The 23,247-nt window shown below is 38.4% G+C and overlaps 1 protein-coding gene across 1 annotated transcript in view; it reads right to left on the minus strand.

Moving 5' to 3' along the window:
* Positions 1 to 22,988, minus strand: part of LOC103179328 (kelch-like protein 4) — a 92,831-nt gene extending 69,843 nt beyond the window's left edge. The window contains exon 1 of the mRNA XM_042340726.1: positions 22,595 to 22,988. Within this exon, the coding sequence (XP_042196660.1) occupies positions 22,595 to 22,722 (128 nt within the window). The 5' untranslated portion in view covers positions 22,723 to 22,988. The remainder of the gene's footprint in view (positions 1 to 22,594) is intronic.
* Between the last annotated feature and the right edge of the window lie 259 nt (positions 22,989 to 23,247).

Genomic DNA, 23,247 nt, shown 5'->3' on the forward strand with positions numbered 1-23,247 from the left:
GTTAAATCACAAAATTAGTTATTTGAGGCTCTAAATCTACTTGTGTTCTATAATATAATTACTTCAAGTAGCAAGAATGTTAAATCATAAAAAAGTTGTTTCCTAAAACATCACACTTGCTGCATTTTTAAGGAAGAATTCTCTGGAATTTAAAAGTGTTTCTGGACCCTATGAAATGACATAGAAATTTAGCAATAATTCTCTTGGCATATTTTAAATCGGTCTCTCAATTAATAAACATGAAAGCTGGATCATTGTATAAACACATTTTGAGCCATTCATAATTATGCACAGTTTCACCTGTGAGCAGGTTTGGTTCCTTTATTCCATTAGGTAATATAATCTCTACAAACCGCATAACAGTCTCTAAGGGTGTATCAGTCAACTCGGGGTTGAAAGCTGAGATTCAAAAAGCAATATCAACCAAAAACTGCACTTACCACATTTTCCCAAATGAATAGAAGACCCAGCAAGGATATTTATCTGCAAATTAAAACTGAGCAAACCACGACAACCGAAGCCGCTTTTGTGAGCGAATTGGTGCATAATGACCTTTCAGCAGCAAAAAAAATTGACTCAAAATATCACATCAAGGCTGTTTGGTGATTAAAGCACGAAAGGTAGAAAATATAAAACACATTGCCTGAAGCAAACACATGACAAATGAGGAGAACTGTTGTTAAATATGTGCCATTGGGTCTACACATGGTAATTTTTCTGTGCACCAGTCTATTGCTTTCCAAAGTCATTCATTTTGATTCAGTTTTGACAGTACCCAAATTGTCTTTTGATTTGCACTGGGCTCACTTGTGTTTGAGATTTACGGGGAGAGGACAGCTGTGCTCAGATTGGTCCCAGAAGCCTGATGGCAATAAATCGTCTCCTCTACCATCTCGTTATATTCTTATTTTGGACACAAAGATGGTGAATTGATGAAATCAAGGTGTCATCAATTATGGGAATGGAGGCTGTGTTTATGACTGCTCTCTCTCCTCTATATTAGATGGAAGGAGTGAATGCTATCAAAAGCTAATGCTTGAAGCATATGTTACACTGCTGAAAAAGAGCCCTGGAGGAATATCAACATAATTAACCCTGGCGACATTTTTCTTTTCTTTAAGCTGTCGTGGCTTTTGTTAACCATACCATATGACGGAAATTTAATTTGACCTGAATTGTCATTTTCAAAAAACCCTTGATGTGGTCGCTGGGATTTGCCAGGATCTTAACTTCGAAAGACAAAGTGCACAAATGACCTGAATTCTCCAAGTCATTTCTCCAAGAAAAAACAGCAGTGTTTACAATTACGAAAATAATCTTTACCGCAGCACATTTCCTTTTAATACATCCTCCCCGTAATTGTTTTGATACCAAAGAGCATTTCCCAATTTTTTAATTGTGCAACAAATCTCTCTCTCTACAAGGGGGTCACCGAGTCAATGAAAAATCATGCTCTGAAGTGACTCGTTAGAAATACAATCTTGTTTTGGCCAAATATTCTCAAGCAGCAGTGGCCTAACTAACACTGACAGAACAATAATATTTTTCCCAGAGCAGAACAAAGACCCAGTTTGCCTGCCTGTAAATTGCTGGCAATGTGCTTCGATCATATAATAATCCTTGCATTTGCATTAGCACCAATTAAGAATACTTCAATATACAATAGTAGTTACATTTCCAATTTAGTGCCAGATCGAATATGAGAGGAATGCATACTTTGGAGTAACCAAGTATAACTGCCTCCCTCATATCTGCCAGCTATGGATTCCATACACTATCCTGGCATCTCAACTGGCCATTTGAAGCATGAAATCCCGCATTGGCTTTAGCCTTAAGCCTTAACAAAATTCAGATTGTGACGAATTTTGGCACGACTGTGGAAACTGACTTCAAAATTAAACCTGAATTTAAGATTGTGCCAAAATTCTGCAGATTATGAAATTTTAAAAAAAAGATCTTGAGGCTAAAATCAAGCTAAAAATCCCTTCGCCCCCTCCATCTCACAGCAGAGAGCTTCAATCAGCAATAAAGTGTTTGGGAGCAGATATTTCCTTTGTGCTAAAGAAATAGGCATCAACATTTCCTGTGATTAACTTGTGATCTAATGGAGTTTACTCTTTCTGTTTCCTCCTTTCCTGAGCTATTAAGATTCTTGCTAGGCTGGCGCTCCATGTATTGGCCAAGTTTCAAGCTGCCACCAGGACTTTGAGCTCCCATGCAGCACTTGGGAAAGCACTCAGAGTGAAGGTGCCATACTTCAGATGACATATTAAACTGAAGTCTGCCTGCCTGTTGAGGTGGACATGAAAGATCCATGTGCTTTTTGAAAATAGAAAGGAATCTCTCCTGGTGATTTGGGCCAACAATACCCCAGATGAAATTTGGCATTCACTTCACGGCTGTTTGTGAGACATTGCTGTGTGCAAATTGATTGCTGCATTCACCTACAAGCACAAAGTCATACACTTTACAGTAAAAATCCTGTGAAGCACTTTGAGATGTTTCACTGATGTGATGTCAAATGCAACAACAACAACAAGATTCCATTTATAAAGCGCCTTTCACGTCAGGAGGACGTCCCAAGGCGCTGCACAGTTGGGTCATGACCAGAGCATTGGGGGGAAATGGTCAGGGTGAGGGGAGGGAAGGGAGGGAGCGAGGAGGGAGGAAATGGTCAGGGTGAAGGGAGGGAGCGAGGAGGGGGAAGAGAGTCGAGAGGGGAGCTGAAGGCTCGGTCAAAGAGAAAGGTTTTGAGACCGGCCTTGAAGGAGGAGAGGGAGGAAGCAAGGCGATGGCACTGGGGGATAGAGTTCCAGAGCCTAGGGGCTGAGAGGCTGAAGGCCCTACCACCGATGGTAGGGTGATTGGGGCGGGGGACGTGGAGCAGACCGGAGCCGGAGGAACGGAGGGTACGGGCAGGTAAGTAGGGGGAGAGGTAGGAGGGAGCAAGGCCGTGAATGGCCTTGTAGGTGAGGATGAGGATCTTGAAATCAATCCTCTGGGGGATGGGGAGCCAGTGGAGGCGAGCGAGGGTGGGAGTGATTAATATCATCATTATAAATTGCTTTTCTTCAGATGTGAGCACATGTGAGTATTGAAATTATCACAGCAAAATCCATCTTCATACACTCACATTCTAGCACGAGGCATTGTATGGCGATCCAAAGCAGGATTCCTGGTTGATATCTTCCATGCACACACACATGCACACGCACACACACACACACGCGCACATACACAGAAGAACAAGGAAGTCAATTGTAATCCCTGAAACACCATCCAGCTGTCTCAGAAATGAGCTTGTGATCTTCCAGCAGAGAAAAAAATGCTGTATAAATATAGACAGAGAGTAAATAATTAGTTTGCCAAAACCAAAAAAGAATGCAAGCGAGATCAGAAAGGGCATAACCCAATGGTCTGAAGTGAGATTAATTAATTTACTTATTTCATCTTGTCACGGAACTTTCTTATTTTGATTGCACTGGGATGTTGCACAAAATTTGTTTGTGACACATGTTTGCATGGTCATCAGGGAAGGCATTTAAATAAGTCCATTTAAATGGCAGGAGGAATGGAAAGAGAGGGGTAAATGATATTGCACGATGCTGAGGGCAAGTGACAATAATCCAAAAATAGTTTGAAGGAGAGGAAAGGGTTTAATAAGAATTATAAATGCACAATTTATCTACGGAGCACATGTGCTGGCTAAGTCTTATTAATACATAAACAAGCCTGTTTGTTGATCCAGCACCCATTAATTGGTGGTCAGGACAGAGCCTATAAAATCATTAGAGCACACTTGAATGCTTTGACTAGAGCTGTGACAAATAGATTATCTGAGCAAAATGAGTGACCTGATTCTGCTCAAGAAAATTTGGTGTCTGCGATTCAGATTGTCATTCTCCTAATTAGTGCATCAGTTGGTATTTACTCAATGAATTTATTATCCAGCCCTGAAGCCTATCAGACTTTGAGAAATCAAATGTTGTAATTTATCGGTTTACCGCGAATTGGAGCTCTGAACAATTAAATGCATAATTCCTAATTAAAAACAAGGATAGAAATGAGATCAGGAAGCATTTCTTCATGGAAGTTTGTGAAGATGTGGAAAGCCACAGAGGCAGAATTAATAGGGATGTTTAATAGAGGGATTGACAGGTATTTGGGCTGTTGAAGTTTTAAGGGCTATAGCGAAAGGGCATGGTATTGGGATTAAATGATCTGTAACGCCAGCATTGTGACATTTGTAACACAGCCATTCTTCTTTCATATGTACCTGCGCTTTAGTGCACAGAACAAATCAGCCAAATGTTTCCCTGTTCTCCCTGGAGGCTCTTAGATATAAAACCGCTTTGTTGTATAGCAGTGAGTGCCAATAGTGCCACCACGCCACATCCTGAGTAAAGGTATTTATTAATGAAGTTGTCAATTTACTATTTCAGACCAATTTGAATCATGCATATCGAAGGATCTCTGATCAGCAATTGAAAAACAGTAATGTTTCTAACCAGGTGGTGCAGTTAAGAGTTTTACACAAATGCACATCGACAGCAATGAAATGACGACAGTTGAGTTGTTACTATAGCGCTTGCTATTTAATGAGCTAATAGATTACAATCTCAAAGGCCCAAAGAGATTATTAGGTTGAGGTTATTCCTAATTTTACCTAAGACATGGTATTTCATAATAAAAATAATAATCCTTGCATTTGATATAGCGCCTTATCACGTCTTCGAGACGCCTCAAAGCGTTCACAGAATATACTGTAAAGTGAATTGACTATATTTTGTGGGCAAAATGCGGCAGCAAATTGCACACAGCTGTGTCCCACAAACAGTCGTGGATTTAGTGACAAAACCATTTTTTTTTTGAAGGGATTATTACCCCCGGAAAAGTGATCCGTCAATCGACTAAGAACCGGTTTCCTACTTACTGCTGCTGCTGGGATGGAATAGTTGGGTTTGGTGGGGTTTAAAATAACTTTGTGTTTTGCATTCATTTGCGAAGTGTTTCAGCTGGATTGACGTGAGCATGAGGCACTTACACTATTCGTTCCTGACATTGGGACATGACACAAACTGCTCTGAACTCTGCAAAATTCTAGGTTTGGACTCCTCTGAGACAGGATAATTACTTATTTATCTTAGGAATGCTGGGGGGACGGGATACACAGGGGCTGCAACTGTCACACTGTACTGAGCAATATTCACAGGATTGAATATATCCCGGTGGCATAAGACATCACACTTTTGAGGACAGGATGTTCTTTTTGCATGAAATCTGAATGAAAGCTGTGTTATTGTTAAGTTAATTGCAGCCATCTGCACTTGTGTACAAGCGAGGCGAGTTGATTTAAAGACTGTTGTGCATGCAAAGTCGTCCCACACTTAGTTAATGCTTAGGTTTTTTCATCATCATTTGTTGTACTTTTAGTCAGTAGCTGCAGCCTCAATGTGACTATTTTATCAGTCTATGTCCAAAGGGGCAGAGGGATATCCTGTCAGCAATCTGCTGGGGTGTGCAGTCAGTGCAAGGTTATCTTATTGCTTGAACTGTGTCGTGCGGCACCCGCCTGAGCATTATAAATTATAATTACACCTCATGCTTGCAAAGGATTATACAGAGCACAGACCAAATGCTTACTGAATATTCACTGCTCATCAAGCTGGCCTTAAAAATGAAACCACAAATGGGTGTCACAGCTGGCATACAGATTTTCATTCCCCGACATCTGAATGTAAAAATACAGTGTGTAACAGATTAAGGAAAGCACTAATGCTTTTCAGATTAGACCAATGCAAAATAGCTTTACAAAAATCCTGCTATTTTCTTTCGTTTCCCAACAATCCTTCTTTACCTTGTTGCCGAAGCCAAGAATACCATCTGCCTTTTATGCCCCATGAAACGTGATCTGTCAGTTTAAACCTCTGGTAACAACATCATCATCCCCCAGTATCTGCAGCATAAGGGAGGGTTGAGCAGAGCAGCCACCTGCTACTAGAACCAGCAGAAACACTTGTAACATCAAGCATGATGGCTGGAACAAGAGTGCTGTACATGAACCAGCAACCCTGCAATACAATCACAAGCAAAATGACTTCCATTCTTCCACTGTTACAACACATTAAAGGGTGCATTAATAAAATCTGATGGTCCTATCGGCTGCTACAATGAATATTAAGTGAGATATTGAATATTAATGGGTTGTAAAACGCTTTAGTCCAAGAACAAGCTCAATTGGTGCAGCTGAATTGTGACTCATATACAGTACAGTTTTCTTAAGAAACCTTCCCAAGTGGTTCATGCTGAAACAGAGACTGTCCTTTGGGAGCTATTTTTCTCTGTGAGCTCCATGTAGCAAATTTGTTGCTCAGGCATGAGTGCTGTTTTTTGCTTTGCTCAGCCAGCCTTGAGAATTGCTGGCCCCATGCACTTATAAAAATAACTTCAGTGCAATTTTAAATGTATAATTTAACGTTACATTTGTAATGTATGATTTTTTATAAGTCAAAATTTCATGACATTTATTTGTGAAAAAAACACAGAGGGATAGATTTTAGAAATATACCAAACAGAATCGAATGGTGATTTGCCTGTACTACTCGTGAAGCACGTTGAGACATTTTAACACCTTTCACACCTGTGCTTCACAGAAATATGAATAGCCACAACAGCAGGATTCGTCTTTTAAACCGGTTTGGTCACAGGCCCCTTATATTTTTCTGCAAAGAAGAAAGCTTGTTGAATTTTGAATTTGTAGTTTGTTAAAGTAATCTGAGTTACAGGTAGGCAACTCAATAAAATATATGATAGGACAAGAGCTGACATTTTGCTGATTCTACTGGCAGCAGTGAACAGACTGATTGATCAAAAAGGGGATTTATTTAATTTTCTCCACTTAACAGTAATATGTACTTTTTGGCTATTCGCTTTAATGAAGTCAACTGAAATAATCTAAGATGATAAATGACTGACAGGTCATGTTAAGTACCTTTCCTTCAAAAAGCTATTTACTTCAATAAGTGCTAGTTTTTAAGGGTAATTTGGCTTAATGTCTAATTGAGTGATAGAAAATGATTTTTCTAGAACCTTTCCCCTGCTCAGCCAGACTTGTCTGCCTACCACATATGTACTTATATGTGCTTATTTATTTGAAAGTAAAGTAGTTATACTTACTGAACAAGTGCCAAGCAAATTTGGTGCAGATTAACACTGTCACTGAAGTATCATTTATCATAAGCAAAATGCAGCTTATTGGATAAACCCAGCCTTGTGTTTATTGAATCAACTGTTTGTTTTTTAGCTGATGGAAAAAAAGGTCTTATAGGTGTATGGTCACTTGGATGAACCTTTGGGACACACTTTTCTCTGTCAAAGAATGGGCCAACCCCACGCGCAGATTACAATTTATTTTTTTGGATTTTTTNCTTCATTCTCTATTAACAATATCAGAAAGAATGGAACAAGATAACACCATTCCCTCCAGGTCTTGTTTGAACAGGTTGAAATAATGAGCAGCAGCATTAATAAATTCGAAATGTGAAGACACAGTCAGAGACTCAAGGCATGGGAACAGATTTTCTTAAATTATATTTAGCCTTTTAGGTTACCAAAAGCCACAAGATAAATGATTGAAGTCTAATCTAAATTGTTCATCATTAACGAATAAAAGCTTATACAACCTTTGGACACTGAGTGACTATTTGGAATCATTTAATGTTAGTGTTTATAAAGTATAACAATCTGAGTCAGGGCATGTGAAAATATATTAAAAGAATGGAACTTCACTCCGACGTGTGTGCTACGATGACCTATTGTATTGAGGAGCTTGTGGATAAATCTCTACTGAAATAAGTGATGTACATTCACTCCACAACTTCCAAAGGCTTAGACCCTAGTCTGTTTTTCTGTAGAAATGGGATAAATTGTTCTGAATTATAGTGCAATGTAATCACACAGAATAATGTTTCGCATGGATATTTATTTCTCAGACAGTGTTGTGCAGGTTTGTGTGTGTGTGTTCAAGCCTATATTGTATTCAATAGCCTAATAGAATATATGTTCTATTTATTACTTCTACCCAATGAGGTCCATATATTCTTAGATTTGTATTCAACTGATTCTGTTTGTAACCTTAGTTTTGATGCTGCTAGAGACAGATACTGACATATCCACCTCATGACAATGTGAAATGGGATGGTGCCACTCACTGCTGTTTCTATCGCAGGGACGGTACACATTCATGCTGTCTCATAGGAAGCATGTATAATTTGAATTGGACATCACCATAACTGAGATACAGACAGGGATCCTTAGTCCTCCTTTCAAACCCAGCTTGAAATCACTGCTTAGGCACCCCACAAAACGGTCTGGAGATAGCTGAGACAAGGGGATGGGGGTGGGGTGGGAGAGGGTGGCACTTAGATTTCTTATTAACCTTTTACATATAATAATAATAATAATAATCCTTGCATTTGATATAGCGCTTTTCACGTCGGGAGGACGTCCCAAAGCGCTTCACAGAACACACTGTAAAGTTAATTGACTGTATATTTGTGGGCGAACGCGGCAGCCAATTGCGCACAGCAATGCCCCACAAACAGTCGTGGATTGAAAATGACCAATTTATTATTGTTTTGGTTTTGAAGGGATTATTATTAGGCGTGTGGAGTAAGGAAACTTGCCCAAGGTTTCGCCCTGTCTGGAATTGAACTCAGGTCTCTAGCTTGCAAAGCGAGTGCTCAACCACTGAGCTACAGGACTCCACAGCTACAGGACTCCACAAAGCCTATAATGGATATTCTGGTCCCAATGGCAGATTGTTCATCAGCATCCAAAATAGCTGAAATCATCAGTTACAGTAGATTACAAATCAACATTCACGCTGCTTACATTGACGTGTAAGTTACCTACACTACAATGTCTTTGTTACAACAAACTGCATTGCAGACTGACATCCTGGTAAATCTCTGCATGCCAAACTGCATCACCTTTCACACTGAGTATGTCATCATGTAGTAGGCTATTATTTATGCAGCTACCATGGCCTATTGTATTGAGCAGCTGATGGATAAATCTCTACTGAAATAAGTGATATACATTCACTCTATAACTTTCAAAGGCTTGGACCCCAGTCTGTTGGGCCCTCATGAAGGGCAGTTTTTTTCTTCCCTATATCATTTTCAGAGTGGCTTGCTTCTTTGCTGTATATTCTTCATAAATCTTTGCAAATTTGAAGCCTTCTGTGATCTGTTACAATTCATCTTTATTATCAAAGTAAACTTTAATTGCATTACCTTAAGATTACAATTTCCATTTCATCAGGTTGCTATCATTCGTAAGACAGGTTTTAATTTCCGGACTCTATTGTTATTGGCTATGTGAGACATTGTTTCCTTTCCCACATCGGGGTGTCAAAAAGAATCAGCATATTTGCCTATTCCAGCTTAGCTAATATAACTATATTCAATTTCAGAGTACGTTGTTCCCAGGGAAATCTATTAGAGTTATTATTCAAACCAAAACCACTGACTGGGCGAAAAGCAGTCTACTGAGACATAAGTGGCCATAAAGCATGCTTTCAGGTATGGATACTGGAAATCAAATGTGAAAGAGCAAGCCATTGCTCAGTTTCATTATCTTTGCACATTTCTACAGGGCAGAAGCAACAAATAAAAAAATAATTTCAAGAGAAATCCTAAAATGACATTAGATCAAATTATATTTAATATCTTGTACTGTTGTACCAGTTTCAGTTGAGTAAATAGAGTTGCATACCTAGATGGGGCATGAAAAGTAGTTTGTTTCTCTTTCCATCTCCCTTCAAAGCAAGCATTCCATGCTGGGCACAGTTGCACAGGTACCAGCAGTCTTCCATTATTGTCATAAATGACCACTGTTCATGTGTGAGCCTCGTCACTGAGTATTGGATGATTATTCTATCATCATAGTTAGAAATCATTGCATATTTCATCCCACAGTCCAGTTAGGGGAGGTGTGTTGAATTACTGGTACTTCCAATGGTGAGTAAATGTGTCTGTTAGTCATCTAGGATATACCCAGGTTTTGTGGTGGTCCAAGGATTAATTTGCATCGCAGGGGAGAGTTAGGTTAAGGCTTACTGTTGTGTCTGGTATTGCTGACCATTTAGAGTAATAATAGATAATAAGGTTATCGGAATCAAGCTAGAATGGTTCTGCTTGATGATACTTTATGGAAAGTATATTCTTTAAAACTGTCATTTTGCCAAACAGATTTTTTTTTTGCAAATGCATAATCATTTTTTTAAACAAGATGATCCAGATTACTGGACAATGATATAATAGCTAACATTACAGTGACGCTAAAGTGCTATTAAATCAAAGAGCAGAAAAATAATCCCCAGTGTATCATCCACTACCAGCTGTGTCATCACTGGATGAGACTCGAGCACATACGCCAACAGTCTAGAATCAGTAACATTATCAGAAGCAAAACGAAGTAGATTGTAATTGTTTAGCTAAGGTATTACTCCCTTTGACAGCTAAATGGATATGGCAAAATGTTTATTTTCCTGTCTGGTACGCAGTTTTTTTTCTCTCAGGCAGTGGGTCCATTCTCTTTTATAGAAAGTAAAAATTTCCTGCAGTGACAGCAAAATTCCTTTTCTTTGTTAAATCCAAATAACTAATGCACTAAGAAGCATTGGATGACGTTAGAGAATATCTAGCAGAAGTCAGTCACGCTGTTGGTGATGAGGATCGTTTGTGTGTTCAGAGTTGTCAGTTCATTCACCCCAACCGTGATACGTGACTGCCAGACACTCTTTGGTCTTTGTATTCAGACTGCAGCAATTGTCTGTGAATTTCTGGCTACGACACCAACTGTGTGGGAAATTATAAGGAAAATAACTCTCACCTAACTCCTGAAAATCATAAAGAACAGGCCAACACCATCCATCCATCTTTCCTTTCCTTAAACAATCAAACCTGGGCGGCACTAAGACTCGTGTTTTAATAGTTTATCCACTTAACAAGTGGCTTGAAAACATTTTCCTCATAGAATCAATGAACAGTGTGGAGGAGACCAATGAACTGAATTTGGATTCGGAACTATCCCTTCCTTTCGTGTTTGCGTAAGTATCTTTGGTGGCCACATGGAACAAGCCTCCCAATCGTGATATTTCTGTACATAGAAATCTGTGAGAAACGGTACGATTACACTCTCTCAACAACTTAAAATTGGTACTTTATCTTTTATATTGCATTGGGGCATCTGTTTGACTCACCTTTGAGTAAAAAGATTCTGAGATCAACTTCCACGTGGGAGCATTCTGTCTGGTTGGCGAGGCAAACGGTTACTACTAGCAATGAATATATTTAAGGATAATCTGCAATCGTGTTTGTCCCTTTGTCAACCTGTGGTCACTCCTGCAGTAAATACAGCATCCAAAGAATCAAAAAAGGCTCTATCAGACGAGCAAGCTTTCATCCTACAAATTTTACCAAGACCAAAATATTCTGGCATAGCAACGGGTATGCAAATTTGTAACATAAAACTACTAAGCGCAGGGCTTTATTGATGAATGAGTTCTTAAATTCAAGGCAGATATTCATTTCTTGAACAATCATATTAATGAGGCAAACTGGAGTCTGGAATTTCCTGTGAGGATGTAAGCCCTGACCCAGTGACAGGTCTGAGAAGCAGGATGAGTCACTTTTACACCACTGGCAATTTTGCAGCCGTCGGAGGTGTCATTTTTGCATAGAAAATTCCAGGATGCATACTGCAGTGCTGAGAGGTACAGTAGCATGTCGTTCAGCATTTAAGAGTAATTGTGCTGCAAGAAGCCAAAGCAAACAAACGGGGGCCCTGCATGCAGCTGACAGCTGTGGAAACAGACTCTCAGCGTCCATGCCAAACACATTAATGAAATCTAAAAGTAGGTGACAGGACTGCAAATAATCACTTGCCGCAAAAAATGGCAGATGGATAATTGCCTATATATCATCCTTTAAACTCATTCGCTCGGAGAAGCACACCGACATAATCTCTGCACCGTGTATATAATTGTTATGCTTCTGAGCGTCATCTATGAACCGCACTTTGGTCATAATGTATCGAAGATCAGAATAATTATTCTGGACCTGACTGCCTTTTCACTTGCCATAATTCTTCTGCTTAACGCAACTTTAAACACTGTGATGGAGCACAAGTTCACGGTGCATTCAAAGTTCATTTTTACAGTATGATATTTAGCAAATAGCAAATTCGTCACTGATCCCAAATTTATTTCCGAAGTCAAAGAGCCGCAGTTTCATGTCATAAAATATATGACAATGTGTTCACGCACATAATTTGTCCTTACTCACTGCAAATGGCCTGGTTTCCTCAAACTGCCTATTCCATCCTTTGTGCAACATTTAATATAACCTCCTGTACAAACGTTTTACATTAGGGAGACCTCTTTTGGGTTCTCAGCTATCTCCTTCTCGTATCTGTAGCCTGTTTATTAACTGGGCAGAGAAACATCATTTAAAGGGATGGAAAGGGGAAGGGAACAGAGTTCCCAAGATTATCTTCACTTTCTTGATAAATTTGCCAGTTATGAAATTTATCTCAATATCTACAACTGTTTTCCTCCTGAGCTGTTTGACACTGACTTGCACCTTGGTCAATGATTTCTCCCCCATTGGGTGCAAAAACTCAAATCAGGCCTGCAACTAATTTAACATGGGTGTTTAACCTGAACTGTGATTACAGGGTATAAATTTTTCCACTTGCATTCAGTGTATATCACATGATAATGACAATTGACTGTCTCCGGCATTCTGCATGTCCCTCGTGCCTTCCGTTCCACCATTGGTGGCTGCGCTTTCAGCCACTATGCTCCGAAACTCCGGAACACTCTTCCTCTATCCTTCCGCCTTCCCTTCCATCTTCAGGTTGCGCCTGAAGACCTTCCCATTCAACTACCCCTTCCCCCACGGCTCAGCATTGCTCTCCACCACTGTCAAGAGCTCTGGGATTCTACCCTGCATGAAGGGTGCAAGCAGTAGTAGTTGTTGATTGCATGACATATGTACATCAACATGCCTTATGCACAAATTTGTAACTGCTGCCCCTGGCTGATATCAGCTAACACAGCACAGATATGTGCTGAAATCAGGGCCTGATATCCGCAACCTCCTAGTCTGTCTGGTTTCATCCTGCACCAGGCAATGTCTTCACTCTGTTGGAAGTGCTTGGTGTTTAAAATTATTTCATCAAATTACAGAAATAAATCAATGTAGTTATGCAAACAGAAATATTATAAATATCAGTGCGTAATTAAAGTGCACAATATTACCTTGTAGTTGGTTTGAGGAGCTCTACATGGCTTTATTTAATTAAAGAAATGAGAGGCACTGAAATCATCCACAGCTGCCGCTTGCCTGCAATAATTTATATGTATCATTGACGGAACATTTTATTTCCACCAGTAACATCATACAAAGGGAAAGAACTGATCTTCTATTAATGGTTCACTGCATATTAAATATAAACCACTGCCAACAGAATAAACTGTGTTGGCAGCAGAGGTGGCACATCTGTTGTTGTGATTTAAATGTGAAATATACTCCCATTGCATACAGCTACTTAACGTGGATTGAATTTCAAATCTTGTTTTGTTTATTCCAAACCATGAAATTAGTACAAAAGAACATTAAGTATTGATTTTGACTGGAGTGCTTTCGGTGAATGCACACAAAGAGAATATTTGCATCTTTCTGCTAGTAGCTGGAAGCTACCACATAATTAAGCTTGAGATGGTGTCTCTTAGCTTCTGATTCAAGAACTACATGTTTCTGGACTCAACTGGTACAAAGATACACTTGCATCCTTGATAGGTCCCAGAGGACTCAGATTGATGCAATAGATTGGTGCATCATTTAAAAGTAGTTTATTAAAACATGCCAATTGTAATAAGGAAGTGTACAATACTTTTTTTATTTTGCTGCCATTTGAGCTAATGTTGTATGGTAATAATAATCTTTACATTTGCTACAGTGCCTTATCATGTCCTTGAAACATTTCAAAGCGCTTCACGAAATATACTGTAAAGTGAATTGACTGTATATTTTGTGGGCGAAATGCAGCAGCCAATTGTGCACAGCAGTGTCCCACAAACAGTAGTGGATTGAGTGACCAAATTATTATTATTTACTTTTGACGGGTTTATTAACCCCAGAAAGGTAATCCGCCAATCGACTAACAATCGTGTTTCCTACTTACTGCAATGTAAACAGAGGTGTGTGGAATAATAAAACTTGCCCAACGCTTGCGAGACACTAACACTGCTCTAACCACTAAATTACAGGACCTCGCATTACCTTTGGCATAGTTTCATCTTATCAATATCCTTGTTACAATACCTTATCCCGGTTAAAGCTGGGTGAACGTGGGGCTAATGAATGTTTTATTGCAGAAAAGACTCAAAATGCAAGTGAGGCTACGAACCTGAAGATTAAAGCATGCTTGGTGAGGTGTGCTGTGAATTGTGAATTTATGATGGCAATTAAAGAAGATTAAAGAAAATCCAATCCTATTCTGCTGAGTGAGAACAACAGTGTCTGATATTGTGTTGATGTTACAAAAGCACGAAACTCGGCACCTGAGACCATGTCTACTGCTATGGAAAAGGACATTAATGATAGGAATGGTGGCAAAACTTATCAGATGATGGAGAATAAAAGTGAGTGGATTAAGAAATATATAGACATAGTTCATTCAGTGGTGACTATCAGCTGTCAGATGGGAAAGAGAAAAGTACAGACAAGCATTTAATGGGAGTACACCTTGAATTAATTTGTTACCTTGGGAAGTACAGCTGGGAGCCAGTGCTGTACTTCCAGAATCATTGTTTTAAACAGTTTCTTAATAACTGCTCTAAGTTACAAATGGAAACTCCTTCTGGTCACCAGAGTATATCACCTGACCCTCGGGAACCCGCATTTGTATTCAATTGTGGCAGAGAGGAGTTCTGCAGGTCAAAGTGACAGTAAAGTACTTCCAATTAGCAGAAGGAGACCTGTTTGCTGATGGCTTCAGCCACTGTTAGTAGATTGAAGGGAATGGGAGCAAGCCACGGATCAGAGTCAAACATGTGGAGGATACAAGATGGAATGTAGTGTACTAATGTTTAGCTTGGAAGAACTTAAACAAGCTTCTTATGCCTAGTGAACCTTAACTTCAGAGTTTCTTTGAATTATATTTAAGTATCTGTCTGCTCTTTAGTTTGATTTGGTCATTAAGTTGTGCATAATCATTTTCCGCTTGTCAGGACAAACACAGAGTCTGTTCTAGAATTAGGAAACCAGAACTTTTATCTCACAGCAGTTGTTATTCTTTATAAATCTTCATCATTACTTAGCTAAGCTTAAGCTAATGACATCTCAGGCAGTCTCTTTATCCTGGTCTGATCTGAGAAAAGTAGGGTGTGTATGATGGCCCTTTGGAGTGTTTATGATAAACACAGCTTGCAGTTAGCAGATGGGTTCAAGTCTACATTCTGCATTCTCCTTTTGCTTTCCAGCTGCCAGACTGACTGCATCAGTCAAACTATTTACCTAAAAAAATACTGCAGATGCTGGAAATCTGAAACAAAAAGACTATTTACCTAATTCAGTTACACATCAGTTTACAGGTCTCTCAAAGAAACAGTAATGTAGTAAAATTCTCAGGCAAGGGGTAAATAATTGATAGTACTTTAACATACTACTTTGATGAATACATGAATACTTTGATATGTCACAAAGAGAAAGAAAAAGCCAATTGCGCTTGGAAGATGCTGATATCTATTGAAGTGACTCAGATCAGACTGGATATTATTTTATCAACGTTAACAAAGAATTCTTGTGCATGCTTGACAGACTTCAGACACCTCAGTTGAGCTTTTAACATAAATGTATTTGCTTACCCTCTGTTAAACACCTTGGGCAAGAAATTCCTTTTGTTACTGTATCCAGCGACTTTGACTGTGAATTTATAACAGGATTTTCCCATTATAAACCAATGCTGTCAAAGCATTAGCAGCCAGAGTGGCTACCATAGCAATTGAAGGGAATCCACAGATTCCAACATATACATGCCAACATATTTTGAGAAAAGTTTGGAAATAAATAATTATATTAATCCTTGGATTTGATATAGCACTTTATCACATTGTCAAAATGTCTCAAAGCATGTCACAGAATTTTCAGTAAAATGCCTGTGTATTTGTAGGCAAAGAGGAAGGGAAGCTATACCATTGTGAAATATGAGTTATCCAACACCTTAATATTTTCATCAATAGATTAATATTCTTTTAGCAAGCTTGAATATCAGTCCCTGCTGTTTTTGTGATCCATTTTATGACAGTGGAAGTCTTACATATAAATCAAATGGGTAATTTAAGATTGTTTTATTTGCCAGTCATCATTTTGACATACAAAGAATCTAAATCTAAATTTTGGATGTTCTGTCTTCAATTAGAAAAGAACTGACAACAAATACACAGTGTGATCAGAATTAAAGCCGTTATTGCTTGAACTCTCAGTAGTTATGTTTTGGGATTTAACCATACCATTAAAAATAATTGGAGACTTGCGGTCTTCTTTGCCTCAGTTGGCAAGTTGGTGCTGTCACACGAAGCATCCAATTAAGGTCGTGACTCAAAGCCTGCCTGGTGCTGAGCTTTTTAATTGTGTTGGAGCATTGGGATTGGCATTCAGGAATAGGAAAAATGCTGTCATCTCCAATGATGGTCAGCACAGCAAAACTGAGTGCGAGCATCTCCCAAGTGGCTCTATTCCAGCTTTGAAAACCTGAACAGCACATGTTTCCAGCAATCTGCTTTCTACAGAAAAGAGGGAATTTTTTTTCATGAAGGAGCAATCCTAACCTGTTATTTTACAGTTAATTTACACTATTTAATGGAGGAATACTTTGGATTGGAATTATTTCAACCTCATAGTATTAATGACCTTTAAAATAGTAGTATTAAGAATCACAGATACTGATGTCCTCAAATTTCAAGCATGAAAACTATGTGTTATGTTTTTCAGAATAGAATTGAGTAATGTCAGACAGATAGCAAATGGGGGAACACTGTTTACAATCTAAGGAAATACTGCAGACAAAATCTTTTTCCTAAAGCAGGCCCTTAAATTGAGGAAGGTCATCTTGCCCGTATTTGGTAGCCTGTCTGTAGTGCTGACTGCTTTCAGATTCTTATTGTTGAAGAAGCCAATGGCGCTTTGGGAAACTAGAGCCAGTATTGAACCTGAATGTTGACAACAGTTTTATTAAATTGTTGCTTTCTCGCCAGGTCATTCAGCTGTGGAAAATGTTGATCGCAAAGTTGAGAGATTTGGGTTGCCATGGCTCAGTGTAATCTCCCTTTGATGTAACCAGATAAACTACTTCATACAGTAAATTGACCAAGAGATGGCAACATTTATCTTAACTGAGGCTGGCACATTAGATTCACAGATGGTCTAAAATGCAAAAAGCTATATTCCTGCCCCTCCTATTTTCAAGTAAATATTTTTATCTTTGGACTAAGCTGTATAGTATAGTACTATATTATATAGGAACATATGAAACATTTGGTTAAGGCAAATATAGTAAAAAGATGGAAACAAAACATTGATAGAATGCCAGATTATATTTTCAGGCCATTTCAGAATCTAGGAATGAAACGAGAATATTCACTGAAGGCAAACTAAATAATATTTACATTGGTAGTTCAAGAGCCTATGCTAAGTTCACTTATTTGTTGACCGTCTAAAACAGGTGTAGAGGTAAAAAAACATGGGCGAAAGCCCACTGAAAAGGACACACAGTCTGACCAATGCAAGTGGAAACTGTAAGTGACCTTTATTTAACAGTCTGATGGTTGCAGTGTGGGTAGTATAGTGTGTTCTGTTAAAGAACCAGATTGTAAACCAAATCACCAAAATGACGTAATAAATTGTTCACCTATTTCCCACTTATTTGGCATTGTTGCACATGGTTTAAAACTAAGACCAATGACTGTACTTTTGCATCTCTTACAAAAAGACGGCAGCAACATAGATGAATTAGCCCACAGTTTGTTGCAAGGCCCTTCCAGATATGCTGCAGTTTGTATGATGCGGTAAACTGCATTATGATAGCCTATAACATGATTTCATGTAGGTTGAAACATAACATGGTTTCAGAATGCCTGAGCATTAAAGTACCTAACCTTTAAAGCTGTAAAATTCCAGGGAAGCAAAGCATAAAGTAGAAAGTGAATCATCCATCGAAATATTACACAATGCATTACAGAGAAAGATACAATGGAATTATGTAGTGCACTGTTAAGTATTGTGCTTTACAGCGTTCGTTCTTTTGAGCATCTGAGTATTTTATCTCCTACCTGGCCCCCAGTTCCTTTCTAGAACTCCATCCTGGATTCCCTCCGAATCCCTGCCTCCATCACCTCTTTCAAGGTCTGTCTCAAGATCTCCCTCTTGGACTGTGCCTTTGGTCACGATTCCCCTTGGCTCCCATCCCCAGCTCAGGTGTAAGGCCAGGACTGGCAGGTGCCTTGGGATGTCCTCCCAAAGTGAAAGGAGTATATAAACATAAATTTGTATTATATTGTTATATACTATTGAGTATCAAGTGTTAGAATCAATATCAATCACACTTGATACTGAGAGCAGCGAAGCAGACATAGCATTGGAAGTAAGAAGCTAACTAGGCCAAGAAGGGTGCACCATTCGGAATCAAAGACAGTTTTGAATAACTCATTACATAAGAGTGTGGAATACATAGTACAGCAGATTGGAACTAATTTGATAAGACAATGACTGGAAGCGTTGGCATTCAATGCAATGCAATTAAAGATAGCTTTAAAAATCTGGTTTAGGTGTTTTTTTGTCTGTCAGTGTGTTTTGTCTATTTGTCAAGGTCTGCGTTTGGAGCCCTGAGATTAAATTGCAACCTTGCATTTATGTTGTACCATGTAAAGTTATTTCAATAATATTCGTCTCAATAAAAATACACAGTGACTGCACCATCATCAAATTAAAGAGCGAGGCTTTGTGCGATAGTTTATTTCTACAAGCTACTTCACCAGTTTCATGGAAAATTATATTATTGTTCTAAAGCAGAACAAGGTAATTAAAAACCAACAACATATTGAACTGTCATTACCAATTCACTGTGCAATGTTGACGATAATTGCAGTGGGACACATCTATAATTTGAAGTGCTTTGTTGACAGAATTGTTCCATTGTGGCCATTCCCTTGAAAGCTCAATAGGTAAATGCACCATCACATGTGCTACTGAAACATACATACTACAAAAGTCTTAGATTGTGCAGTGAGCTCATCTCAGCCAGTACAGCAGATCTGGAACTACAATCGGCCTCAGCACCCCTGGGCGAGGGAGGAATTGGGTTTCCTCTCTTACTCACTGTTCATTGATCCCCAATGGAAAGTGAACACATGTAAATCTCAAGTGAAGAAACCTTCCTAATAGTTACTGAGATTGTACTTGAAGACTTGTTTGATGGGTGGCTGGCTGAGGGACGTTATATCTGGAAGATTACCCCAACATAAGTCAGCACCTCCAGATATAACATCCCTCAGTCAGCCAGCCTACAAGTCTTCAAGTACAATCTCAATAACTATTAGGAGGCTTTTCAATCGCTGGAGAGAGTGGGGGAAGCTTAATCAAGCCTATTTCTTTCATCACTTGAGATTTCCATGTGTGCACTTCCCATTAGGGATCAATGAACGGTGATACGTCTTCAAAGTATTACTCAAGAAGAGATGGTTTGTGAGACATAAAAGTAAAAGAAAACTCAACCAAAGCTGTTTTTTTTAAAATCAGGTGTAGAAAGGATAATTTTTCAACAAAAAAATGAGCTAAGGGGACACTCAAGTTTGTAAGGATATCCCCTTGTGACTTTGCTAATGACTGAACCAGACGAACATGACAAAATATGGGAAGTGAAAATGTGAAATGAGTTGAATTCAAGTAAAGCTCTTTAACACAGCGAGTCATGGGTTTAAAAAGTCACTCAAAACATATTGCGGGGATACAAAAGTCAGTGGAATGGATCTTAAGTAAAATATTCCAATCTTCCCATAACAAGTCAGTAGTTTTGTAAGCAGCATACAGTGGAGACTACATAGACAACATCTCTTTCACTCTTGTTATAATAAATACAAGTTAAATCCCCTGTTGGTATTATTCACCACAGCTATTTTTTGTTTGTTTCCTTCCTTCCTTTATTCGGTTTGAGACTGGTCACACAGAAACTGCTTTAACAATATCCTGGATAAGTAGCAATAGCATTATCCCAAGGATGTTGCTGAAATAATTTACATTCTGGAGTAAAAAATAATCTAGTATTGGTGCTAGTATTGGAACACAAATGTACAGTAATGAAAAGAAAGGACTACAAAGTGCAAACAAGGCAGATTAAATGTTATTTTGTACTATATATCCCCCAAATAAAAAAATGTCATTCACACATGATTGTTTGGGTGACATTGCTGTGCACAATTGGCTGTTGTGTTTGCCCACAATCACTGTACTTTAGTAAAATCCTGTGAAATGCTTTGAGATGTCTTGACAGTGTGATAAGACACTAAATCAAATGCAAAGATTATTATATTAATATGAAATCCACAAGAAACTCAGAGTTAAACAAAGCATACAATTTAAGAACACATACTAGAACACTTCAACCAGAAAAAAACTTCCAAGATTATATACTATAAAAGATGTTATGTTTTCTAATGTATATAACCCATTCAACCTCTTCAAGTTTAGAGCACTAGGAAATGCCTCCTCAACCCTAAAAGTTAATTGAGGAAAACTTCTACAAAACCCAATCTCATCCCATTGTTTTGAACTCTGGTTACATTGGTTCGATGACTCAACCATTGTCCCAGCAGGACAGGAAATCTTGTACTCCTCCGAGTATTTGATCATATTCACTCAGATTTTGCAAATGTAAAATAATGACTGTAAACTCTGCCTTTGTCTTAAATTGATTCTCTGAATTATCTTGTTTCCAGCGATCCAACATTTTCTTGTTTTTCTGAATTATCTTGTTTTCAGCGATTAAACATTTAATAATTAACCACACTGGACAAAAATGTTCCAAGAAGTTAACTCCTACAGGTATTTATGGTGAGCTTAGAAATGGGAACTATTAGTCTCTAGAGCTATGGGCTGAGTGTTTTCTATATATCCACGGACTATCAAAAGCGAGGGAGTCAGGAAATGATCTCTGTGCTGAAGATTCTGCACTATAGATGGATGCACGTGAAGGATGCTTTACGAATGAATGCAAGTTCTAGTTGTTTTGGCCCTGTTAATTCTTTTGCTGTTGTCTCATCCCCTTTATCTTTAATTTGGATATAAATATTGCTTCAAAGTACCATCAACCTTAAAGAAGCTTTTGAGCTGGCTGCTGCAAGGAACATTGTTATAAGTTTTCTTCCCCTCAGTTCTCCCTGACAGCTTCAATATGACAGGAAATTCACTATGTAAAAAACTGCAAACATGAAATCAGATAGCCTGCATCATATCTGCATCCTACTATACTTTTACCCAATACTTTAGTACACCCATGAAATGCACGAATAGGCTCTGACAAGGTTATTAATATTGAAAATTAGGTCCATTTAATCCATTTGCTGAGCTCAATTTAAATGCTGGTTCCAAAGTGGTAAGGAATTGTGTGCATTGATCTCAAGCATGGTCAAAATGCTATTTGTTATTTCCAAGTTATTTAACATTGGCTCAGGTCATCATTTTAACAACGATATCAGCAACCATCAAAAATATCAGCCGTTGGATGCAAAATAAAAGACAAGTGGACCAACACCCCTAAAATATTATTGAACATTCTTTAAAAATCTTTTGGAATTTCTGTAAGGTTGAAGGCAGGAATCCAGACTTTTAGTCTATCATTCTAAACTTATTACATTTTATTTTTCTTTAATGCTGGCTCTTATTTATACCCTCATTTTGGAGAATAATAATAATAACCTTTGCATTTGATACAGTGCCTTTCACACCGGGAGGACATATCAAAGCACTTCACAGGATTTATTGTAAAGTGTAGTGATTGTATACATTGTAGGCAAATAAAATGTGATGAAGAATGAAATAAGTTAAGCCAAGTCTGAGAATCTACTTCTCCTTTGCCACTTGCACTTTTTATTTGAGCTCTCGAATCACTCTAAAATTATTCTCCACTGAAAATCGAGCAATCTCTTCATTTTTGATACATAGAATTACATAGAAACACGTAGATTATACAACACAGAAAAAGGCCATTTGATCCAACTATTCTCTGTCTTTACATGCCAAGGTATACCATATGTGTTCACATGCAAAGTCCATTCTGATAGTACAAACTGCCTTTACATTTTGGCTTCGTCAGTCTTCCCAGCAAAATCTAACTGTACAGTATTTAAAAAGGATATGGTTCAACTACAATATGTGTAACAGAGAAACTTCATAGCAAAATCCATGTTAACTCAGCCCATACTCCTAAAGTCTGCAATAGCAAATATAAAGAGCAAACATTAATCTCTTACCTTGGAAAGTAAAAGGACTGTAGACCCAGGTACTCCGTCAAACCAAATGTGCTTTCAGAGCCTGAAAAAAGTTGTGTTGGGTTCCTTGCTGTGACACAAATATCGTTTATACTGCTGAAGTTGGACATTAACTGTGTTTTTTCACTGCATTTGATGACAGATAACTTCAGAGAATACAGCAGCAGCCTGCTTCTTCTTTCCTATGCCCTCAAGGACTGATAAATATTTGTGTTTTAGCCCCAAATACGCTCCTTTCTGAGAGGAAGTTCCAGATAAGTGCTTTCTCTTTCATTTCCCTCTGAATCTACAATGCAGAATCTTGAGCATAGAGATCATTTCCTGACTCCCTCGCTTTCAATAGTCAGTGGATATGTAGAAAACACTCAGCCCATAGCTCTGGAGACTAATTTCTAAGCTCACCATAAATATCTGTAGGAGTTAACTTTTTGGAACATTTTTGTCCAGTGTGGTTAATTATTAAATGAAGGGAGTATTTCAATAAGACTCTGAAATGTTCCTCTCACCAACAGAGCAAAATAAACAATAACTAACCTGAAGATTTCGTTGGGTCGGGGAAACAATGTTTTTTATATAGAGATTAAACATGTGAGTGTATCTTTTCTTAAAGTAGCTGAAAATATTTATAGAATTGT

Source organism: Callorhinchus milii, unplaced genomic scaffold (genome assembly GCF_018977255.1).
Source record: "Callorhinchus milii isolate IMCB2004 unplaced genomic scaffold, IMCB_Cmil_1.0 Scaffold15, whole genome shotgun sequence".
NCBI classification, from domain to species: domain Eukaryota; kingdom Metazoa; phylum Chordata; class Chondrichthyes; order Chimaeriformes; family Callorhinchidae; genus Callorhinchus; species Callorhinchus milii.